Source organism: Hemicordylus capensis, chromosome 1 (assembly GCF_027244095.1).
Source record: "Hemicordylus capensis ecotype Gifberg chromosome 1, rHemCap1.1.pri, whole genome shotgun sequence".
Classification (NCBI taxonomy): domain Eukaryota; kingdom Metazoa; phylum Chordata; class Lepidosauria; order Squamata; family Cordylidae; genus Hemicordylus; species Hemicordylus capensis.
The window spans coordinates 366,792,982-366,819,151 of record NC_069657.1 but is presented as its reverse complement, the minus strand read 5'-3'; the positions used below and the strand labels follow the sequence as shown (position 1 = coordinate 366,819,151).

Below are 26,170 nucleotides of genomic sequence, written 5' to 3'. Positions count from 1 at the left end.
TGGTCTTGTGGTAGCAAGTATGACTTGTCCCCTTAGCTAAGCAGGATCTGCCCTGGTTGCATATGAAAGGGAGACTAGAAGTGTGAGCACTGCAAGATATTCTCCTTAGGAGATGGGGCCACTCTGGGAAGAGCACCTGCCTGCTTGCATGCAGAAGGTTCCAAGTGCCCTCCCTGGCATCTCCAAGATAGGTCTGAGAGAGATTCCTGCCAGCAACCTTGTAGAAGGCACTATCAGTATGGGTAGACAATCCTGAGCTAGAAGGACCAATGGTCTAACTCAGTATATGGCAACATCCTATGTAAAGGAAGCTTACATAACCGCCTAGAGACACGAGTTGGGGATAGATAGATAGATAGATAGATAGATAGATAGATAGATAGATAGATATAAAGTGTGCTGTCTTATAAAGTGTGCTGTCCAGTCAGTGTCGACTCCTGGAGACCACAAAGCCCTGTGGTTGTCTTTGGTAGAACACTGGAGGAGTTTACCATTGCCATCTCCCATGCAGTATGAGATGAAGCCTTTCTGCATCTTCCTATATTGCTGCTGCCTGATATAGGAGTTTCCCATATTCTGAGAAATATACCAGTGGGTATTTGAACCAACAGCCTCCTGATCTCTAGGCAGGTTACTCTGTGCCATTAGGTGGCTATATGGTACTTATTTGTAAAGATGGAATTCTGCTGGGTGTCTGGAAGGGTTGACAATTGCTGCTGAAGTGCTCTGGCAGGCGAAAAGAGTCAGGCTAATCTCTTCTCCTACTCAGTTCTCCTAGCTGAATGAAAGGATAAGCAGAGTCAGCTTTTGTACACAAAAACTCAATTTGTATTATCAAAAGTCACTTCTGAAAATGCAATGTTACAGAGGACATGGTGTTTTTTGGTGAAACACCAATTGCTGGGCTAATTCTTTCAAGATAATTAATATCTGTGCCTTTAGCAATATGTCCTCTTGTAGTTCTCTGTATATCACCATCCTCTCTAATAAAACGCTTGGTGTCCGTCCGTGGACGGACACCAAGCATGTGTCCGTGCCTCCCTGGCCTGTTCTGGGCATGCGCAGAGCACATGCCCAGTTCGGCCGAGACAAAAATGGACACAGCCACCAGGCAGCCATCTTGGTGGCTTCGCCCGGCTGCGGAAAGGACAGAAGCGGCCGCCGCGAAGCCGGGGAAGAGGAGGCGGGGAAAATTGGCCGAGGCGGCAGCAGAGCCGCCGCCTCGGCCACAGGAGAGACGGGGACCAGGGACCCGGGGCCGAGTGGATGCCATTAAAATTTTAAATAGAAAATGCTGCCCCCGCCGTTGCCGCCGAACTCCCACCCTCCCTCCCAACTTCCGACACCACCTTACCCCGGCCCATGTCATTTGGGGGGGGGGAGTCCTTAATTGAAGAGGGAGAGAGTCGCGCGCAAGCAGTGCTCCTCTCTGAGCAAAGGCTCTGCCCGAACTGGCGCTTTGGGCGAAAGGACGCAAGAGACGTCCTTTCCGCCCAAAGCGCCAGTTCAGGAAGAGGCTTTGCAGAGAGAGAAGCACTGCTTGCAAACTTCTCTCTCCCTCTTCAATTAAGGACTTCCCCCCCAACTGACATGGGCCGGGGTAAGGTGGTGTCGGAAGTTGGGAGGGAGGGTGGGAGTTCGGCGGCAACGGCGGGGGCAGCATTTTCTATTTAAAATTTCTACGGCCTCCGCTCGGCCCCCATAAAGAGAGGGGGGAAAGGCTAGCGCCAGTTATTAATGGGCTAAAAAATACTAGTGTTTCCATAAGATGACTGATGCATCCCTTTTGAGTAATTTTTACCCACCCCATGTGGAAGATTACATTACTATATTGGCATTTGAAACAGTCATAAAAGCAAAAGCATAAGGAACTTGGAGACTGCAATTTTAGTAAATTATGTTCAATTGATATGGAAAAAGATACTCTTTCACATCTTTAAGTGGCTTAGTTTTAAAACTAAATAGACTAGGAAGTCAATTTGTATGTTTTCAATTACTTTTGCAAATGTTTCATTTATTCATTTATAATTAGGATAATGTACCAACTGGCCCTATCCATCCCCAGTACAGCAGCCCTCCAGTGGCGGCTGCTGGTGTAATGCTTCTTTTTTTAGATTGTGAGCACTTTGGGGACAGAGAGCCATTTTATTTATTTTATTTATTTATTTACTTAATTACTTACATCTATGTACACCATTTTGGGAACTTCTGTTGAAAAGTGGTATATAAATATTTGGCGTAATCGTATTCATGTCTATAAAGTGCATGTAGCCTGCTATTTTCTGCATCCTGTAGGCTTCACACTATCATGATGAAGAAACTCACACACAGGCATAAAAAGCAGAGATTTACACTTTTTTGTTGGCCTTGGTAGCCAGACAAAATCTGTGATCATCATTGGCCCTGATTCTTGTGACTCCTTGAAGTCTGCGAGTTCATCAAAACTGGGCTTCAAGGACACTAAAAAAATGAGGGGAGTTGTTCATCTGTAACTTTTGATCTTTGGGTGATCTGGTATCATTCACAATGGGGACTTTGCACCTGTGCAACAGTCCCCCTTGGAAGGATTTCAAGCTCTTTGTAGTGCTCTTAAGCTCTACACACTCGTTATCTGGAGCGCTCGATACCCTTGGTGCCAAAGCACTTAGTTCCTTAACGGATGCTATGCAGAATGGATTGTACAAAGTAAGCTAGCTAAGTGCAGTAGGTACATCCGAAAGAGCAGGGAGGCTGAGTGGGTATTGTGAATGATACCGGATCACCAAAAGATCAAAAGTTACAGGTGAGCAACCTGTTTATCTTAATGGTGACCCGCTATCCTTCACAACATGGGCTCTCCTTGAAGGAGGAGTGTCTGAGGATCTAAAACTGTAGGACATTTAAAAGTATGCATGCCCCAAACCAGGTGCAGAGTGGATGTCCAGGGCGTAGTGTTTTACAGAAATTGGAAGATCAAGTGGCGGCTTTCTATATTTCAGGAAAGGCAATGCCAGATACGTGAGCAGAAGAGGTGGCCCTGGTGGAATGGGCTTTGATGGTATCAGGGGGCTTAACACCTTGCTTGTCATAGCAGGACGTGATGAGCTGTACCAGCCATTCAGAAAGTCTTTGGCGGGAAATAGGTTGGCCCTTAGTAGCACCTTTGAAGGCTAGGAAGAATCTGTTGGACTTTCTAAAGCTCCTGGTCCTGTCCAGGTAGTAAGGGAGTGCTCTTTGAACATCCAGGGAATGCAGAGTGCATTGCAGGGGGAGACAGGGTTCATGAAAAATGTAGGAAGAACAATGTCCTGGTTAATGTGGAAATCTGATATCACTTAGGTAGAAAGGAGAGGTCAGTTCACATCAAAACTTTACTGGGGGAAAATACAATAACCTCAGCTCTTATGGCAATGAGCTCGCTAACCCTCTGAGCAGTAGTTATGGCAAATAGGAAAGCTATTTTGAACAAGAGCTGTTTAATAGAGGCCATGGATAATGGTTCAAAGGGGGCTTCAGTCTTCACTAACAAGAGACTCCAGGGTTCAACCGGTATCCTAATCAGAGGAAAGAGGTTGTTGAGCCCTTTTAGAAATCTTTTGTAGCTGGGAAGAGAAAATAAGGTTGTGGAGTCCCATTCTGAGTGGTATGGAATTCTATGGCGTAGTCAGTGGAGATGATACTTAGCACCCAGGCGTCAGATGTGATAAGATGCCAGGTGGAAAGGCAGGGTGCAAGTTTGATGGGTGGGGGGGGTAGGACACACATGGGAACCTGGGAGTCAAATACTCTGCTTGGCTGGATCCTGATGTTTGGCCTTTTGTTGTGGCCTACTCCTTTGGGGGAAGGAACGTTTGTGAGAGTATTGGAAGGACTTTCTGTTATCCCTTCACCCAGACCAGCTGTACTGGTATTTTGGTCTGTCGAATCTCTTAAACCTCTTGGAGTAGGAGTAGAGGTGGATATGAAAGTTTTAGCTCTAAACCTTTGACTTTTTCATGCTTTCCATGGTTTCATCTGTTTGAGAGCTGAAGAGGCCTTCCCCATCGAAGGGAAGGTCTTCAAATTTGTCTCACATATCAGGTTGCAGAGAGGATAAACGGAGCCAGGCATGATGCCTTAGAGAGATGGTGCTAGCCAAGGTTTGGGCTTCTGTTTCCATAAGGTGTTTGATGCTATTTAAGCTTTGGCATGTAATATCACCAATTTTGAAAGTAATTCTCTGAACCTAGCTGGAGTGTTTCAGGAATGTCCTTTAGGTCAGCTTTGATTCCTTCCCAAACTGAATAATGGAACTTGGCCATGAGGGCCAGATAGAAGGCTATGTTTATCAAGATAGATGAAGACAAGTACATTTTCCACCCAATGGTGTGACAATGGAGAGCATGGCATTGGGGTCGACAGGCGAAGGGCTTGTTCATAAAATGCCGCTCTTAAGCACAATTCTCTGCTTTTCCGAGTTTGTTTGGAAAAGGTGAGGCAAATTTTACAGGTGCAGATATTATGATCTTCCCCAAGACACAGCAAACAAAGATAGTGTTTGTCAGAAGAGGGGAGAGTTGCACAGCAAGCGGAACACTGTTTAAAGGTCCTCCTTGAGTCCATTAGAGTCAAATCCCAAATGTTAGGTAAAGAGCAGTCAGAGAAAACAGTCCGAGGTCAGTTTAACTAAGCAAATCATAAATTGTGTCTTTCAAGAAACGAACACAAGGAGCGAAAACTGAGGGAACCATTCAGGATGGCAGTCAAGAAGAAACTAAGAGCTCTGGCACCAAGGATAACAAGCATGTTAGGGGTGGAGCCCCTAAAAAGCGTGTTGGGGTGGAGCTTCAGAGTGTTACAAAAAGCTTGAAATCCTTCCAAGGGGACTATTGTGCAGGCACAAAGCCCATGTTGTGAAGGATACTAGATCGCCATTAAGATCTACATGCTTCCATTTCCCACTCCAAGCAACTGCTGCCATGTCTGACCTGCTGGTCGTGCCCATTTGTTCTCCTTCCAGGAGAGGGAGTTGAGGGTGTGGAAGAGAAGAAAGAGCAAGGGAGAAAAGTCAGCCTTGCCTTGCTTTGCTCTCTCTCCCATCTCAGTGAATGAGTACCCTGCATGGCTTGAGTTAAAGCCAAAGCTCCACACTTCTCAGTTGACTGGGGTGTGTGTGTGTTCTACCAAAACCAATCTTCGCCTAGGGCATCAGAAACTCTAGGGCCGGCCCTAATTGGATGATTTTCCAGCAAAAGACATAACATTCAACATACTTGGCACAGAAAAGCATCTAGTGCTGCATAGATGTAATAGAATCTTTGCACTATACAAAGTATAACTATGGATGTGAGCAAGTATTGTAATTCCTATTCTGTTAAACTGAAAGGAATTGTTTTTAATACCCCATCACATTTCTCCCTAGCTTTTTTTTGCCCCAGAGACAAAAATTCCTATTCTACTCAAAGATGATATATTTAGGATCAATGCCCACATAAACCAAGTCACATTTTGACGAACATTATTTTAAAGTGTTGTTCCTGTGGTCAAGGACACTGAAACAATTCCCTAATACTTACTACTTAAGAAACAATGACCATCTTCTCTCTAGTACGGCATGCAGTACTAATCCTTGAAGAACAGCCTGAGCTCTTTGAATATCTATTGAGTGGTTAGGAAACCATGAAAGCATAAAGATCTCCAGCTGTAATAATCTTCATAACTGTAATTATATAGGCATTAAAGGATTATTTTTCAAGGATTACTCTGAACAGAAGCAATTGGAATTAGACACTATCTTGTTTAAGAGGGATAAAGTAAAGTAAAGTTGTGCCGTTGAGTCGGTGTCGACTCCTGGCGACCACAGAGCCATGTGGTTTTCTTTGGTAGAATACAGGAGAGGTTTATCATTGCCATCTCCTGCATACTATGAGATGATGCCTTTCAGCATCTTCCTATATCGCTGCTGCCCGATACTGGTGTTTCCCATAGTGTGGGGAACATACCAGTAGGTATTGAAACCGGCAACTTCTAAGGATATAGAAATAGAAGGAACAAAACCCCAATGAGTGGGGTTTCCATATTATTTATCCTGTCAACAATCCATCCTGTGTCTCAGTTTGAAGCCTACTCTCTACATAAGAGGTGAAGGCCCGAGAGCATAGTGAACAGGGCACTGGAGTTTTGCGGGAGTTTAGTGGAAAGTGTGCAGGGGGGCCTGGAACAAATCCCTGTAATCACAAGGAGCCCGGTGGAGAAGAGAAGGTAAGTACAAATCCCTTCCTCATATAGGTACTGATCCCTCCCTCATATTCTTGAGAAAGGCTGTTTGGACAGTTAAATAGCTGACCAATACAGCTGAGACCTAGCCTTCTAATAAACTATCTCTAAATACTGTAAACAGCCAACAAAACAGTTATGAAGATAGAGGGCCAGCAGGGGAGGGGGCATTTCTCAGTGTATTGCACAGAGTGTCACATGTATGACTATTTGATCCATGGGCAGAAGTCATGGGTGTCTCAGTGCAAGGAGCTCCTGGCTCTCAGGGAACAAGTTCATTCCCTTAAGACTAAGGTGACTTATCTGGAGAAGCTCAAAGAGAAAGAGAGGCATGCGGACGAGATCTTCAGGGATGTGGTAGAGGCATCCTACTCCAAGGCTGATAGCTCCTCTGCTGCCAGGGAGAATGAAGGTCTCGGGGAAGGAGGACATCAGTCTGAGGAAGAGGGAAATGATCCTTTAGAAGGGGCTCCTTTAGAAGGTTGAGCCCATATCCTTTCACACAGGGGATACTCCTCCGGGGGGTGGGGGCCTCCTTGTAGTGGGCGATTTAATCATTAAAGTTATAGAGAGATGGGTTTCTGGCCCGTGTGTTGATCGCATGGTGACTTGCCTGCCTAGTGCGAAGGTTGCAGACATCACGCAGTGTCTAGATAGACTGTTAGGCAGTGCTGGAGAGGAGACAGCTGTCACGGTGCACGTCAGCACCAACAATGTGGGGAAATATAGTCAGGAGGTCCTGGAAGCCAAATTTAGGCTGCTAGGTAGCATACTGAAATCCAGGACGCCCAAGGTAGCATTCTCATGGATGCATCCATCCAAGAGCCCTCAAAGAACTCAAATGTGAAATTGCTGACCTCCTTGCTAAAATATGTAACTTATCCCTGCAACCAGGCTCTGTACTAGAGGACTGGATAGTAGCAAATGTAACACCGATTTTCAAAAAGGGATCCAGGGGTGATCCGGGAAATTACAGGACAGTTAGCTTAACGTTCGTTCCAGGCAAACTGATGGAAAGCATCCTCAAGGATAAAATTGTAAAGCACAAAGAAGAACAGGCCCTGCTGGGAGAGAGCCAGCATGGCTTCTACAAAGGTAAATCTAGTCTCACAAACTTTTTTGGAGTTCTTTGAGAGTGTCAACAAGTGTGTGGATCAAGGTGATCTAGTTGACATAGTATACCTGGACTTCCAAAAGGTTTTCGACAAAGTTCCTCATCAAAGACTCCTGAGGAAACTTAGCAGTCATGGGAATAGATAAGGGGACAAGTACATGTGTGGATTGCTAACTGGCTGAAGGACAGGAAACAGAGGGTAGGGATAAATGGAGAGTTTTCACAATGGAGGGAAGTAAGAAGTGCCCCCCTACCAGGGATCTGTACTGGGACAAGTGCTTTTTAATTGATTCATAAATGATCTAGAAGTAGGGGTAAGCAGCGAAGTGGACAAATTTGCAGATGATATTTTATTTATTTAAACCAAACTCTTTGGTATAGATACCAAATTCTTTCGGGTAGTGAAATCCAAAACGGATTGTGAGGAGCTCCAAAAGGATCTCTCCAAACTGGGGGACTGGGCGACAAAATGGCGAATGCAGTTCAGTGTTGTCAAGTGTAAAATGGTGCACATTGGGATGAAAAAACCCAACTTCAAGTACACGCTGATGGGATCTGAGCTGTTGGCAACTGACCAGGAGAGGGATCTATGGGTCGTGGTGGACAGCTTGTTGAACATGTCGACTCAATGTGCAGCAGCTGTGAAAAATGCCAATTCCATGTAGGGATCATTAGGAAGGGGACTGAAAGTAAAACTGCTAATATTATAACGCCCTTATACAAAACTATGGTGCAGCCACACCTGGAATACTGCGTACAATTCTGGTCACCACATCTAAAAAAGGACATTGTAGAACTGGAAAAGATGCAGAAGAGGGCGACCAAGATGATCAGGGGCCTAGAGCACCTTTCTTATGAGGCAAAGCTACAACACTATTTAGTTTAGAAAAAAGACGACTGTGGGGAGACATGATAGAGGTCTACAAAATCATGCATGGTGTGGAGAAAGTGGATAGAGAGAAATTCTTCTCCCTCTCACATAACACTAGAACCAGGGGTCATCCCATGAAATTGATTGCCAGGAAATCTACGACCAACAAACGGAGGTACTTTTTTACACAACGCATAATCAACTTGTGGAATTCTCTGCCACAAGATGTGGTGACAGTCAACAACCTCGATGGCTTTAACAGGGGTTGGGATAACTTCATGGAGGAGAGGTCTATCATCGGCTACTAGCTGGAGGGCTATAGGCCACCTCCAGCCTCAAAGGCAGGATGCCTCTGAGTAGAGTAGCAGGGGAGTAACAGCAGTAGAGAGGGCATGCCTTCAACTCCTGCCTGTGGCTTCCAGCGGCATCTGGTGGGCCACTGTGCGAAACAGAATGCTGGACTAGATGGGCCTTGCACCTGATCGAGCAGGGCTGTTCTTATGTTCTTATGGGTATGTTCCTCACTTGTTGTATTGGTATTGCATTTGCCTTCATCTGAAGTTCATGTTTGAAATGTATGGCATTATTGTCAGGAGTCAAAAACATCCGAGAAATTGGCAATCATATCAGCGTATCATCATCTGTAATACGGGTCACGTGTTATTTGGGTCTAACACGATCCATGGAATTTTCTGATGTTTCCAGCCCAATACTGAGACTTCTTTTTGTGAAACATAAACTCTCTACAGGATACCCATTGGGACAAACTTCTCAACAACAAAAGATAAACAATTACTAGATAGAATACAACAAAAGGCCAACCTAAGGAAGACTGCAGGTAAAGTAGCAAAGTGATTATTAATCAGATTATCATAATTTTAAAGTTTAAAGGCTTTATCTATACTTCAAATTGTTTTAGTTATGTTACTGTTTTAATTGTTGTGTTTTTAGACTGCGAACTGCCCAGGGATGTACGTATGGAGTGGTATAAAAATGTGTTAAGTAAATATAATAAATGATAATATCTATTCCCCCCTCTCTCAACTAGGACTCTATCGAAACTTAACAAAAAGGAAACCTTTAACTTAGGAACGTAGAAAGCTGCCATATACTGAGTCAGACCATTGGTCCATCTATCTCAGTATTGTCTACACAGACTGGTAGGCAGTCTGCCACAGAGTGGCAGGCAGTCTGCCACTCCAAGATGGCAGGCAGGAGTCTCTCTCAGCTTGTCTGGGAGATGCCAGGGAGGGGACTTTGAACCTCAGGTGCTCTTCCCAGAGTGGCCCCATCCCATAAGGGGAATATCTTACAGTGCTCACATTTCTGCTTAGCAAAGGGGGCAATTCATGCTTGCTACCACTTCGTTTGAATGGTTTGATTAAGTGCCGTCAAGTCGGTGTCGACTCTTAGCGACCATATAGATAACGTTCTCTCCAAGATGATCTGACTTCAACTTGGGCTTTAAGGTCTCTCCATGGAGCATTCACTACTGTCGTAATCAAGTCCATCCACCTTGCTGCTAGCTGTCCTCTTCTTCTCTTTCCTTCAACTTTTCCCTGTATTATGGACTTCTCAAGGGAGCTGGGTTTTCGCATAATGTGTCCGAAGCATGATAATTTGAGCCTGGTCATTTGTGCCTCGAGTGAAAATTCTGGATTGATTTGTTCTATGATCCATTTGTTTGTTTTCCTGGGTCTCCATGGTATCCTCAAAAGTCTTATCCAGCACCAAAGTTCAAAAGCATCAATACTTTTTCTATTTTGCTTCTTCAAAGTCCAGCTTTTGCATTGACAGAGTGTCACGCAAAAAACCATTGTCCAAACAAGTCTAATCTTTGTTGGTATAGACACGTCACGGCATCTAAATATCTGTTCTAAGGCTTTCATTGCAACCCCATCAAGTGCTAGTCTGCGGCGTATTTCTTGACTGCTGGATCCTTTACTGTTGACAGTCAATCCTAAAGGGCAGAAGCTATCCACCACTTCAATGTCTTCATTCTCCATTCTGAGGCTGGTTGTTGCTCCTTGACTTTCTTTATTAGCGCTAGCAGATCATCCGCATTCTCAGCTATCAGAGTGGTGTCATCAGCGTAGCGCAAGTTATTGATGTTTCTTCCTCCAATTTTAAAACCACACTCATCTTCTTCCAATCCAGCTTCTCTCAGTATATGTTCAGCATATAAACTGAATAAAGAGGGAGAAAGTATACAGCCTTGTCTTACTCGTTGCCGATCTGAAACCAATCTGTTTCACCATGTTCCGTCTGGACTATGGCTTTCGGTCCTGTGTATAGGTTTCTCATGAGAACAATGAGATGTCCTGGGACACCCATTTTCCTAAGGATATTCCACAACTTGACATGGTCAATGCAATTGAAGGCTTTTCTGTAGTCAATAAAACACATATTGACTTCTTTCTGGTATTCTTTGGCTTTCTCAATTATCCGGCATCAGCAATGATGTCTCTTGTTCCTCATCCTTTTCTGAAACCAGCTTGAACATCCGGCATTTCCCTTTCCACATAGGGCTCTAATCTGCGTTTGATAATTCTGAGCATTATTTTGCTAGCATGTGAAATTAAGGCTATTGTGTGATTGTTTGTGCAATTCTCCTTCTGTTACTTGCCATATTTCTGTAGCTATTCCATCAATTCATGTAGCCTTCCGCCTTGGTAATGGCCAGAGTGCTGATCTAACTTTATCTTCCCATACTAGAGGTTCTTGTAAGTAGGGAATATCTTCTAGAGTATCTTGGATGTTGACGTCCCTGCTGCACAGATTTTCAATATACTCCTTCCATCTTTGTTTGATCTTCCCTGAATCAGTTGCTATCTGTTCTTTGGCATCCCTTAACATACTAATTCAAGGTTGAAACATCCTTCTGAGTTCAGAGATCTTTTGGAAAACTTTCCTTGTTTTTCTGTGTCTATTTCCATCCTCAAGGTCTTTACAGATGTCACTGTAATACTGCTCCTTGTCTCTTTTAACAGCTTTCTGAAATGCCCTATTAAGTTCCTTCCTGAGGTCTTTATCTTTCTTGACTTTGGCTTCTCTTCTCTTCTTGGCAATTTCCACTGTCTGTTCTGACATCTATTTTGCTTTCTTCCATTTCTTGGTCTTTGGCAGTCTCTTTTCACATTCGTCAACAACTTCTTTGATTTCATTCCACAGTTCCTCTGGTTCCCTGTCAGTGAGGTTCAGAACTTCAAAGCGGTTCCTGATATTCTCCTTGAAAATGGTGAATACAATCTCAAGATCATATCGTGAAAGCTGAATAGCTTTGATTTTCCACTTTAGCTTGACTTGTAACTCGCACATGAGCAGTTCATGATCTGTTTCACAATTGCCCCGTGGCCATGTTTTTGCTGTTATAACTGAACTCTTCCACCTCCTTGTACCAATAATGTAATCAATTTGATTTCTGTGTACTCGATCTGGTGAAGTCCAGTGTATAGGCGCCACTTTGGTTGTATGAAGAATGTGTTAGCAATGAAGAGATCATTGGCTCGGAAAAAACTAATAAGTCATTCTCCTGCTTCATTTCTATTTTCTAGGCCATACAGTCCTATTGTGTTTTCCTCTTTACCATTTCCAGCTTTGGCATTCCAGTCTCCAACCACCAGAAGCACATCTTGCTTGCATGTTCTGTCAATTGCCCCTGTTAACTTGGCAAAGAGGCGCCTTTTAACATGGTGATTCTCTTTATTTATCAGGGGGAGAGTGACTGGCCCTATCCACCCCCAGCACAGTACCTCCAGTGACTGTTGCTGGTGTCTATCTGATGTTTCTTTTAGATTGTGAGCCCTTTGGGGACAGGGATCCATCTTATTTATTTGTTATTTCTCTGTGTAAACCACTCTGAGCCATTTTTGGAAGGGCGGTATAGAAATCGAATGAATGAATGAATGAATGAATGAATGAATTTCAGACTAAACTTGAGCATAAAACTCATCAACTTCCTCTTCATCTGTATCAGTCACTGGGGCATAGACTTGAAGAACTGTCATGTTAAAGGTTTGTCCATGAAATCTAATTGATGTTAATCGGTCACTGACCGCATTGTACCCAAGTACTGTCATTGCTACTGTATATCCTTCCTGACTATGAGAGCAACATCGTTCTTTCTTTGTTTCTTGTGTCCTAAGTAGTAAACTGTATGTTTTTCTAACTGAAAGTGTCCTATTCCAGTCCATTTTAATTCACTGATGCCCAAGATGTCAATCTGTAGTTGATTCATTTTATCTTTCACTGTGTTGAGCTTTCCTGTATTCATGCTTCTTACATTCCATGTTCCCATTACAATTCTGTCTGCAGCTTCAGGTTTTCTTTTCCCACATGGCAACATCAGCCGCTAGATGTCCAAGAGGCTTTAATCTAATTGCGTCATAAGGTACTCTGAAAGATCCTCAGCTCTTCCTCAGTAGCATGTTGAGTGTCATCCGACCTGAGGGGCCCATCATCTGGCACTACATTGACAATCATTCTATTTTGTCTATCCATGTGGTTTTCTTGGTAAAATACAGGAGTGGTTTACCATTGCCTCCTCCCGTGTAGTATGAAATGATGCCTTTGTCATTGTTACTGAAGTGCCTCCAACACCTTCCTATATCGCTGCTGCCCAATATAGGTGCCTGCTTGCTTTGGTTGGGATGACCATTGCGCTTTGGGTGATCCTACTGGGAGTATACCTCCTGGCGTACTTTGCTCATCCCTCCCAGGAACTCCCAGCCCCGCCATGGTGAGACAGCATAGCAGGACTTTATGGGAGAGGGAGTTTGAATGGTAAGGGAATAATAAAAGCAGCCGGCAGACAATTGCAGCCTCAAAGTCTAATGAGGCCTTGTTGCTTCAGGATAACAACAGTCTGTGGATGGAAGTTTATAGATGAGCACTGGACTAGGCTCAGCCCACCAACCTATAGAACTGTGCAAGTGAGAAATTTCAGAAGTCCATGTCAACCCGCCCCCCCGCTCCCCAAGGAGGCAGTCAATTGTGGAACAATTGCCCAAAGTAGTATGGTGGTGGTGGGGTTTCTTTAAATCCTGACTGAGCACTAGTGTGGGGAAAGCTGGATGGGTACAGAAATTCTCGGGAGCAAAACAGAGGATACTGGGAACAAGGACAGATTGACTGGGAAGAAGCGCAGGGATGCCTGGGGCCGGTAATTCCTCCCAGAGCTTCTTGGGAGGAACCATTCTCTTGGAGGAACTATAGCCCTCAGACATTTCTAAGCTTTTCCCCAGCCACTCCACTCTCATCCCCAGCCTCCCTGCATCACTCCCTGCCTGCCTCCTGGACACTCCCAAGAATCTCCACAGCCACCCAGCTTTCCCCGCACCAGTGCTGAGTCAGCATTTAAAGTCCCCCCTAACGTAGGGCAATTTTCCCCAAATCAGCTGCCTCTTCGTGGTGGGAGGCAGTAATTCCAATGTGGGCTTCCAAATCTTCCTACTTGCACATTCCTATCAAGCTCTACTGCTCTTCCTCCTCTTCTTTTCAGATGACTCACCAAGAAATATTTCCTTCATATATTGCTGGAGCAGAGAGGAGTCATTACCACACTTGAACAAGAATCTCTGAGTCTCCCATTACTGAACCACTTATTCCGAACTAGTTACCACTTTTTATGTTCAGGGATTCAGTTCCGGTTCTTGTTCAAGTCAACCTTAAGATCTTTGGTTGAGATTCTGTTCTGGTTCATTGAAAATAACTCTCTAAACTGGTTTTGGGGTTTGGCTGAAGAAGATATCCACATGGTGCAATTCAGCAAGTTACTCCTGTAGTAGGGCAAAGACTGGGGAAACGAAATGAGATCACCATGGGATCACTATTGGAACTGCTGTGTTGAAACTCTGCAGCGTATCTTAGAAATTGAGCACAAGTCACTAATGTGATGTTGTAAAAATAAGAAGCTGAACTGGTAAAGCATCTTAACATCTATTTATATATTATAAAAAGGTATATCTCTATGGATTCAAAGTGGCATTCAAACAGAATTAAAACTGTTTCAAAAGTCACAGTGTAGTAAAATGAATAGAGTGGAATTCCTCCTTCTCAGTTAAGTCTCAGCTACAGTTGTATTATTTTGAGCTCACTGTTTTTAGATGCTCATTATTTTGCACTCACCAGAGGTAACATGGATTAAAGTAAAATGTTGCAACATGATGCAAGACATGGTGCATAATGTGCCAGGTGTTCACACATACTCTCATGAGCTTATTATTGATCTCATTATTAGTCTTACTCAGGGCTGTAGCCCATGGCTGTGCCATGTTAGTGAGAGAAAGCCATATGAAAGGTTGGCCTAGAGATGGCACTATAACTCAGTTTGTGTTTTAATACTATACTTGTGTTTCGATACTACATTTTTATTAGGAAGTATGCTAATGTATAACATTAGCATACTTCTGCACCCATATTTTAGAGAAAGGAATTCAAATGTTTTCTTTTGTCATGTTGATATTTTGAATTTTTCTTTTTTTAACAAACCTTTGTACTGGTTTTTTTAAAAAATAGCAATATGCCATACCCAACACACACACACACACACACACACACACACACACACACACACACGCACCAATAGAGTTCTAGAGGGAAAAATCTAACACCATGATTACAAATTGAAGCTAAACAATGTCAACAAAGATTGTGTTTAACTGAGCAAGTCTCTCTAAAAGGAATGGTACTAGCTAGTGGTCTAATCAAGTTGCAAGATGATTATATTATTGTTAGCTTATGAAATAAAAGGGTAGCAACTTTAATATTAAAATGTTTGTTTAATTCTTTATAAAGAGATATTTTCATGGGTAACCTCTTCTGAAAAGTACAACACATTATACCTTAACAGAGCACTTATCATTTAAAAAGATATTTCAGATCTCCAGTGAAGGGCTATTCCTAATCTGGCAGCTATGTGAAGAAACCAATTAAATCTTAATGCAGCAATCTGTATACATGGCATCAAAAAGCAATGAGGAGGATAGTTTAGGTTTTGGTTGTACCTCCTTTTCCATTACTTCAGAGATTTCAGCATACATTTCAGACCAAAACGTGAATATCTTCTCACAAGACCACCACATGTGGAAGTAGGAGCTATGAAAATAATATCTCCAAAATAATGGGGATTGATCTTTATGAATATGGAATAATTGTTATGGGCAAAGGCCCTATCTGTGTATAATCTTTTAAAAAATGTTCTTTAATCTATGCAGAAACTGATTTAGGGGTGGGTTTTTTTTTCTTTTTTATTAGCTAAGAAAGGTATCCTGTCATTTTCATGTACTGTACTTGTAAATTTCAATGTTTAGGTCACCAGCACTAAAGGAACATAAAAAGTATGTGTATACAAACAGCTAAAGCATAAGAATGTTTGCAGATATAAAATCTGCTCGTACTGCAGTTCTCTAGTCAGATTATATCCCTAGGCTGTTAAACCTGCATTGTCAAAATGTTCTGGATTCCAAACTCTACTAGTGGAAGATGTATGTGCAGGAGTTTCCTCTACAGCTGTCTCCTGATTTTAAAAAGGGGAATCTTAGATTATTAATGGTATGAGTTTTAATCTAGTGGTTCAATTGCACAAATGCATATACGATACAAGTAAAAACAATCATTCTGAGGCAAGAAACATACTTTTTAAGAGGATGTATGTATGTGTTGCATCAGGCACCATCTTAGAAAAGGTGTTCCTATGTGAGAGAATACGTCCTTTACAATGGTGCTTGCAATCTGCAGTTTTTATAATATATGATTAATAAAACTTAGAAAAAAATATACCTTATTAAATGGGAGCATCTTTTTAGTTGACCAGAAGTCATTTAATCAATTAATCTAACCAACTGATTAAACATTATAGTCCTAGTTTCCTTTATTTTCCAAGTGTCACTGTCAGAGTAGCAACACCACTGAAATGAAGATTCCAAGTTAGTCTTGCATTGATTTGTCTAACTATGGGTGTGGGACAGTTTCCACAGAAATTAGGCAGACTAAACTTGTAACTCCAGATCATAAAGAAGAAGAAATTTTGCCTCACTAGCCATGTTTGGAGATAAACAATAGACCTTTGTAGCTTTAAGCATTATGCCCTCTCTTTCAACCTTCTGCATCTAGGTTAGGACAGGGTATTTGTCTGTTAATATACAGACCAGCATATGACAAATCTTTACCACAGCTAGGAAAATTAATATATATACAGTTCTAATTGCTTTACTCACCTACACAGTTATCACAAAGGCTACAATGTGAGGCACGAGGTGGGCGAAAAATCTTGCAGGTAAAACAGTATTTTAATTTTACTGTCTGCCCATTGATGAGCACTTCTTTTGTTCTGGGAGCTGGACGGTGGTACCCTCCTGAGCTGGAGCCATTTGCAATTTCTAAATTGTAAAAACAAAAACAAAACAAAACATACTATTTAAATTTCTTCTAGTATGTTCGGGACAGAAACATTAATATAATTTTCATTTCATTTATTTATTTATGTAGCCTGTATGAATTTAAAGTGCTTGATAGAATCTAAAAGCCTTAAAAACTTTTATAAATAATTAAGAGGACACTACAAAATAATCCAAATGGTCAATCCTCTCTTAAGACACCAAGTTACACAAGGAATTCTGCACATTTATATCTGACATTGTAATGTTCACATTTGCAAATCCTCCTCTCAATAGCATGGTGCCAAGATAGATGACAGACACAATAATCTGCACATTCTAACATTCCCTTGATATTTGTCCCATGTAGAATCACTCTGCCAAAAAACTCAATACTCAAGAACTGGGGGCGGGGGGGACTTCATTCATTCATTCATTCCTAGATCTATTCAATACTGTTTAATAAATTAATTCATTCATTAACAGAATAAATGATGTTTTCTGATATGTAGATTTCATTCTTCAATGTCAAATATAGTAACAGACCTCTACCCTAACCATCCCAAATTTGTTTATTATGACAAGAGCCAAATAAAATTGCATTTAAGAGCCAATACTGTTCAGTTTAGAGAGCTTAATAAAAATAAAGTTTTCTTATTCCGTTGGATCTGCTGCATTGCTGGAGGCACACCTTATTGTTTGGATAACAAAACAATGTTCTGGTAAGAACTAATCTGCCTACCATCCTTTCACTATAACCTTAATTGATAATTACCAACTTATTTATTTATTTAAAATATTTCTATACTGCCCAAAACTTGAGTCTCTGGGCAGCTTACAATTAAAATCATTTAAAACATCAAATCAATTAACAATGAAAATAATTTAAAATCATTGAAATCATTGAAAACATTTAAAGCCCAATATTAAAAATAAAAATATCAAAACTATAAATTTAATTTAAAGCCTGGATAAATAAATGTGTCTTCAGTGCTTTTAAAAAGTTGTCAGAGATGGGGAGGCTCTTATTTTGTGCAACAAACATTCCACGTCAAACTTCCACTTCAAAAGTTCACACATCCAACATCTTGCGTTGGAATGGATGACATCATCACAAATTACACCACTGAGCTGTCCATATATGTCACTGACTACAATTGTGCCAAATTTGGCTCAAATTAGTTAGGTAGTTCACAAATTAGCCCACTTGTGCCTCAAATGTCCACCATCTTGAATCAGCGTGGATGACATAACCACAAACTATGCCACTGAGATGTCCCTATGTGTCACTTACTACAACTGTACCAAATTGGTTCAATAAGAATGTGCACGAAACGGATTTTGCATTCTGTTTCAAGCTCAAAACGAAATGTAAAACAGCTGAAACCTTTCGTCAAAACAGCAGTCGAGCTGGCTGTTTCAATGAAACAACTCAAAACACTGAGTGTTCCGGCCAAAGGGGATGATGGGGAAATTCAAAACACCCCATGTGTGGCTCCAATGGACACCAAAGTGGGTTGTGTGGCAGGGCATGATGGATGCTACTTACCACCCAACCCACAAAAGAAATGGGCAAGCAGGTGATTTTAAACAAATGTTTAACCTTTCCTTAAAACCCCCATAGGATCCTAAGGAAAGGTTACAAATTTGTTTTACAATCACCCGCTTGTCCATTTTTGGACCTGTTAAGTGGACAAATGAAATATCCCTGGAAGTTTTATTTAAAGTTTTATATAAAACTTTTATTTATATTAAAATATAACCCCTGCTAACTGCGTAAAGATACACCTTTTAAAGTGGTGATTCTCTTATATTTAGCAGAGCGAGAGCAACTGACCATATCTAGTCCTAGAACAGCATCCCTCCAGTGGCTGTTGCTGGTATCTGCCTTATATTTCTTTTTAGATTGTGAGCCCTTTGGGGACAGGGGACTATCTTATTTATTTATTATTTCTCTGTGTAAACTGCCCTGAGAACTTTGGTCGAAGAGCAGTATCTAAATATTTGTAGTAGTAGTAGTAGTAGTAGTAGTAGTAGTAGTAGTGGTAGTAGTGGTAGTATATTACAATCTTAGGAGCTTGAACATTGAAATGCTGTTCCTTGAATTCTGACCAGCTAAAATATGTGTTGAGTGATTATAAATATTTTATTAATTCTAAATTTTATTTTTAAAAATATGGTTGGACCCAGAATACTGAGAGGAGAAAACCATTCATAGAATAGGGCTATACCTGTCAAGGTAGGGATATAATTAAGATATATCATAAACAATAACATATAATTGACTTTTAGGTTTCTCTGTTTTAGTGTTGGCATAAATTGAGGTAACACATTGCTGCTGACAAGCACAGAGAGAGAGAGAGAGAGAGAGAGAGAGAGATATTTTAATGCAATCATTTAAAGCAATGGGTATGCTATGTGGCTCTCAATTTTAAAACAATCTTTATAAACAAAGAGTGAGAACAGTATATTTATTTTGCAAGATGATAAACTACCAAACTCTATATGACAATATCTTTTAAATGCTGAGAGCCAGCATGGCTTAGTGGTTAGAGTGCTGGACTAGGACCAGGAAGACCCGAGTTCAAATTCCCATTCAGCCATGAAGCTCCCTGGGTGACTCTGGGCTAGGGATGTGCATGGAATCAGCGGGGGGCAGCTTGAAAGTGAGGGGGATATCTTTAAGGAAGGATGCTCTTACCCCTCCTGCTGTGTTTTCCCCACCGGCGCTGCACTTTAATAGGGTTCGGCAGGGTGGCAGCGTACCTCCCTACCACCCCGTTGCCTCATCGGACTGGAAGTGCCCAGAAGTACCCAACACGCATGCACATGTTGGGTGTGCACACACACACCATGCTCACTCGCGCGCACTTTGGGCATGCGCGCAACATGAGCCGATGCGTTGGGTACTTCCAGTCACTTCTGGTCCGATGGGTCAGCATGGAGGTACGCTGCCATCCCGCCAGACCCTTTTCAAGTGCAGCGCCAGTGGGGGAAATGCAGCAGGAGGGGTAAGAGCACCCTCCCCCGCCCTTAAAGTTATTTCCCCTGCCTTTGAACTGCCAGTCATTCAAACCTTTTCGGAGGCCTGTGCACATCCCTACTCTGGTCCAGTCATGTATCTCTCAGCCTAGCCTACCTCACAGGGTTGTTGTGATAATAAACATAACCATGTACTCCGCCCTGAGCTCCTTGGAGGAAGAGCGAGATAAAAATGTAAAAAATAAAACAATAAGAATAAATGCTAATGAGCCAATAAAACAACAGTAAAAATTATCAGACACATAAGCAATAGAGATATAATTAAGCCCCCCCCCAGGGATGTGCACGGAACCACGGAGGCGTGGTCCGGCACTGGGGGGAGTGTGTCTTTAAGGGGGGTAGTACTTACCCCTTCCGCCGCTCTTCCCCCTCCGGCGCTGAACTTTCCAAAAACGTTCTTGGGGCGGCAGAGTTCCTCCCTGCCACCCCTGCCCCCGTCGCTGTCTTCAAAGAGTTAACAAGTAGAAAAAGCTGGCACCACACATGTGCCCTCTGCGGCGCGCGCGTGCCCGTTGCCGTTGCGTGCCGCATACGTCACAATGATGTATGCGGTGCACCCCGCAAAGGGCGCATGCGTGGCACCAGCTTTTTCTACTTGTTAACTGTTTGAAGACAACGACGGGGGCAGGGGCAGCAGGGAGGAACTCTCACGCCCCAAGAACGTTTTTGGAAAGTCCAGCACCGGAGGGGGAAGAGCGGCAGCAGGGGGGGGTTAAGTACTACCCCCCTAAAGACACACTCCCACCCCCGCCAAACCTGCCGAATTCCAGACTGGTCTGGAGGCCTTTTGTATGGCCCCGGACTGGTCCGTGCACACTCCTAGTCCCCCCCCACCAACCATGGTACCAAATAAACAGTTAAGTACATACTATTGCACTGAACTCAAGGGAAACATCAAACAAGTAATTAAGAATTAAATAAATTCTTGGTATAATTCCCCCCCCCCCAAACGGAACTCCTGAGCAAACAAGTTCAACATGAAGAGGAAGATATTTCCTGAGCACAGCACAACTCATTTTCTTATCTGCACAGGATATAGTGTTAATGTGATCACACATTCTTGAAAAAAGTCAGCAGCAATAAACATATGCAGCTGCTGAATGAGACCATTGGTCCATCTAGCCCAGTATTTGTTCTGAGTGGTAGCAGCTTTCCAACATGCCAGTCAAAGATCTCTCTCAAGCCTGTATCCTGAGATTCTTTTAACTGGAGATTCTGGGAACTGAAAATGGATCATCTGCATTTTATTTATTTATTTATTTATTTATTTATTTATTTATTTATTTCATTTATATCCCGCTCTTCCTCCAAGGAGCCCAGAGTGGTGTACTACATACTTAAGTTTCTCCTCACAACAACCCTTTGAAGTAGGTTAGGCTGAGAGAGAAGTGACTGGCCCAGAGTCACCCAGCTAGTATCATGGCTGAATGGGGATTTGAACTCGCGTCTCCCCGGTCCTAGTCCAGCACTCTAATCACTACACCACGCTGGCTCTATCTGCATAAAAAGCTTATTGCCTAGCACTAAGCTACAGTCCCTCCCCTCATTGCAAGAACAGTAATTTTGACTGTGGGACACAGCACATTTTAGTTATTCTGTTCCAAGCCATGAAAGTGAAGCAATAGTGGAAAATATAAGGCCCATAAGTAAGGCCCACAACTATAACTAGCCCACCAAGGCAACCCTTACATGCTCCCTTCATGTGGCATCTCACTCATATGCCAGTAATTTTGAGGGGAAAGTCCTGCTTGGCACATGGGAAAGAACACGAGCTGTGCAAAAATGCTTTTATGAGTGTATGCAGAGTTGCCAGTACATTGCATTCCCAATATGTGATTATCCTAGGGTTTCATATTAAATAGCTGGATACTATATTAAATGTGTACACCAAAAGAAGAATAGGATATATCTAGGTCCTAGAATGAGGTTATAACCATCTACGATTAAGATAAATAAATATTAAATTATGCCATTCTACACCTTGGATGTAGGAAGCTAACAACAAAGACTACTCTTTTCCGAATGGTAAAACAGTGTACTGCATTGTTATGAAAAGCCATGGAAGGGGGCAATTTTGTTTCATAATAAAATAAGAATCAGAACTATTTTATAGGGCTGTGTGCAACAGATGTTCCAATTCTGATGAATTTTAGGAACCCTCCAGTGCTGGGGCGGGGGGAGGTGCTCCCTCCCTGTGCAGTACCTTCTGTTTTCGGCAGTGAGGGAGGTGGCTCGTCATCTGAGGAGCCCAATGCTGGCCAAAAGAGAGTGCAAGAACACCTGGAGGCAGTGTGGGATTTATGGGGGGATGTGAAAGGGCATCTGGGAGATGTAGTCCCCCCCCCCCAGCACTTTTCCCCATAGGGAAAATTGTGAAATGCTATTCACAAGGTTGGGATCAGATTTATAAGAGCTAAATATTTCTAATTCCTAGGAGTCACTCTCAAATTCTTCAGTTCCTGGATAACTAGGCATCTGGAATTGTTCTATTCTTGGTTGTTATTCACTCTGACCCTTAGGAACAGAGCGAACTCTAGCTCTCATTCAGGGATTTTCTCAGCAGATGTGATGCACACAAGCTTTATCCTCTAGCAAACAAGGCTATCACAGGGCCTCTGAACAGGGCCAAGTTTGAGCACATTAACTATGCATGAAAGTATCTCTTCCTGACGTAAGGCACCACACACTTTTCAAAAAATGTGGAGAGTGCACTCAAGGCAAGTGGAATAACTACGCACTGTGTTTATTATACAACAACATTACAATGTCAGCCCACAAAAGCAGCATGTTTTGTAAGGGTAGTTAACATGGCTTATTTTTTGCCATCTGAGAGCACTCCAGGGAAATTCTGTTGCAATCCCCCAATTAATAAAGATTTTAAAAACAAACACTGCTTTCTATTGAACAGCTAACTTCTAAAGGCTCTTTATGTTTCTGCCACTTGGTTAGGTAAGAACAGAAACTTAATCAAATTGCATAATGATCATTTAAATTTACTACTAACATGGCCACGTCAACACCATGAGTGCAATTAACTATCTCAAAAAGAAGCACTTGTTGCCAGAACTGAAGAAATCATCAAATTAGAAATCCTCAAGTGAACTGAAGTCCTTGGACCAAAGTTGAAGTATAAATATAACAGCATCCAAGATCAAACAAACAGCACCCATATGCTAACCTCCAGCAATCAGTACACCTGCTCAAAGAACTTTCCAAATACCCAGATGTTACTATTTATCACAGTAAGACAGCAGCCAGTGACCCCTAATGCGTACCAGGCCTTCTACAATATCCCCCCCCGCCCCAGTCTGATAGTATAATCTATATCAGACAAGGGTCCAGAGAAAAGGTGGTAGGCCGCACTGCTTACTCAGGCCGCACTGGAAGCTGTTAAGGTCTGGATGAATCAAAACAAGCTCAGACTGAATCCCACTAAGACTGAACTACTTTTACTCAGCCCTCATACCGGCCAACAGCTGGATGTGAACCTTGTTTTAGATGAGGTGGTGCTGCCCCCCAAGGAGCTTGTTCGTGATTTGGGGGTCCTTTTGGACTCATGCCTCCTGCTTGAACAGCAGGTCGAGGCTGCGGCCAGAATTGCTTTTGCCCAGCTGCATCTGATTCGCCAATTACGTCCTTACCTTGATCGACAGGCATTAACGACAGTGACCCATGCCATTGTTATCTCCCGCTTAGATTATTGTAACACTATCTAGGGTTACCTTTGAGGATGATCAGAAAGCTACAACGGGTCCAGAATGCAGCGGCTCATGGGTGCCAGAAAATATGACAGGGTAACACTTCTCCTGCAGTCATTGCACTGGTTGCCTATTCGCTTCTGAGTTCAATTTAAGGTCCTGGTTTTGACCTTCAAAGCCTTGCGGGATTTGGCGCCTGTCTACCTACAGACCCGCCTCTCCCATCCAGTTACATCCCATCCGGTTAGATCATCTCAGATGGCCCTTTTGTCGGTCCCTGATTTCCGAGGGGTGCTAGGACCCGTGAAAGGGCCTTTTCAGTTGCTGCCCCACTTATTTGGAACTCTCTTCCCCTTCAGATTCATTTAGCCCCTTCCTTACTGATTTTTAAATCTCTATTGAAGACTTTTCTTTTTCGTCAGGCTTTTGACCTGTAGATTACCTATTTGGTTACTTTAGTTTTTAATTTAGAATGCAATTTTAATGTTGTCTTGTTTTGCATGTTTTTGTGCACCACCCTGAGTCTTCGGAGTGGGCGGTATATTAAATGTTTCAAATAAATAAATAAATAATTCCAAGCAGCTTCTCCACATCCTCTGGAGCCACAAACTGAAACCGATTCAGCCTAACCACATATGAGAAGTTGCTGGACACCTCCGCATCAGACACTGCAGTAATTGTGGGATATGTAACCAATTCAGCCCTAATTGGAGAGATTTTATCCATAAAGAACTCATTAAATACATCACAGTGGATAACTGATGGATCCAAATTCTGGTTCAAGGGAGGAGGAGCACATATAAGCCTTCTCACAACCCTGATCAAACTCCACTGGGCATGAGCTTGCGCATGCAATACAAGAAGAAAAGAATTGCTTCTTTGCCTGAGCACAGGTCTTCAAATACGCTCTATGTTGTAATCTGTCGGATTCAAGTCAAGTCCTTCTCCACTTGTGCTCCAGTCAACTACCTTGCCATTTTAGGTCCCATAGTTCTTCCGTATACCAAGGGGCCAATTTTGACGATGGTCAAAGAGGACGCTTAGGAGCAATCATGTCTACTGCCCTAGTGAGTTCCAATTCTCCACCAGGGTATCAAGAAGATTACCAGCACAGCCAACACTAAATCCTTCCAAGGCTTCTTGGAATCCTACTGGATCCTGTAGTCTTCTTGGGCAGACCATCCTAATAGGCCACTCACCCCTGTGGAAGTGGGACATGATTGTGCATCCAACCTTAACCAGATGATGGTCCATCCACGACAAAAGGGAAATCACATGAGTTCCCCCCTTCAGAACACCACCCCGATCAGAGTGAAAGACTTGATCTAGTGTGTGACCCGCAATATGCATTGGTCCCAAGACCACTTGGGATTGGCCCATAGTTGTCACGGCCGCTATGAACTCCTGAGCCACCCCAGACAATTGGTCCCAAAGTGAACATTGAAGCTCCATACCACCACAAGCCTGGGGGACTCAAACGTCAAGTCCATCAGCTCAGTTAGGGACTCAGTTGGGCAGTGAGGTGATCCTCTAGTAGGGATGTGTACGGAACCGCAGAGGCGTGGTCCAGTGCCGGGGTGTATGTCTCGCTTTAAGGGCGGGGGTGTGTGTTGTACTTACCCCTCCCACCGCTTTTCCCCCTCTGGTGCTCCACTTTTTTTTGCAAACTTTTTGGGGTAGCAGCATTCCTCCCTGCTGCCCCTGCCCTTGTTGTTGGCTGGAAAAAGTGGAAGTAGCTGCTGCGCATGTGCCTGCCGTGCACACGTTGCACATTGTGTACGCATGTTGCTTGCGTGACGTGCGTGGCGGACGTGCGCATGGGGCAGTGAGTTCATGCGCAGCAACTACTTCCGCTTTTCCTGGCCAACAACGGGGGCAGGGGCGGCAGAGAGGAACACTGTCGCCCAAAAAACTTTGCAAAAAAATGGAGTGCCAGAGGGGGGAAAGTGACAGGAGGGGTAAGTACACCCCCCGTCCTTAAAGCAAGACACACACCCCCAGTGCCAGACCGGGCCAAGTTCGAACCTGTTCAGAGGCCTCTAAAATGGCCTCCGGACCGGTTTGTGCACATCACTATCCTCTAGCAGAAGGACTAGGAAAACAGAAGTCCCTCCCTGGTCCCCAAACATAAGTACACACATTTGATATGGTCAGTCACTTCAACAGGGATCTTGGCAAGGAAGATGGTTTTATAGACCACAGCCACTCCACCTCCCCACCCACATCCTCTCACCTGTTCCTCAAAGAGTACCCTGGAGGAAGAAGCTGGGACCAGACTGGGCCACTAACCTCCTCCAACCAAGTCTCTGTGATACATACTAGGTCACCCAGAATCAGATCATGGATTATTTTTGATATATTCTGGACTGACCTGGCATTACAAAGTAGCAAGGTGAGGCTCTATGGGTGGTTGGCATGCTGCCCAATGTCAAAGAGCTGGCAGGACAGCCAGAATGGGAAACAGCTAGGAGATTTCTGATTTCCCTTCCCCTGTAATGGCCTGCTGACTTGCCAACATTGCTTCTTTTATTCCCCACCACCACCAGAATAGGCACCCCATAATCAGTGGATACGCCCCCTATCTCCCCATCTCCAGACAAACCCAGACACATTATTAAACAGTCACACCCTATACTTAAAAACAGGAGCCAAATTATAAAATACCCACCCACAAACTACCACACAAGCGACACACACACACACTCCTTGGTCAGGGGGACTGACCCTCGCCCTCAATATCTCTTGAAAAGGCTCCCCAAAGGGGGACATTAATTATTTCATACTCAAAATAAATGAAAAGGGTTCTTGACCAAAGCCTCCAAGCTCTATTCTCAAT

At 43.1% G+C, this 26,170-nt stretch overlaps 1 protein-coding gene across 6 annotated transcripts in view; it reads right to left on the bottom strand.

The window, feature by feature from the left end:
- Positions 1-26,170, bottom strand: part of ZDHHC14 (zinc finger DHHC-type palmitoyltransferase 14) — a 119,571-nt gene that overhangs the window by 35,599 nt on the left and 57,802 nt on the right. For all 6 annotated transcript variants that reach the window (XM_053293902.1, XM_053293922.1, XM_053293937.1 and 3 more), the window contains one exon: positions 16,436-16,597. In XM_053293902.1, the coding sequence (XP_053149877.1) occupies positions 16,436-16,597 (162 nt within the window). The remainder of the gene's footprint in view (positions 1-16,435; positions 16,598-26,170) is intronic.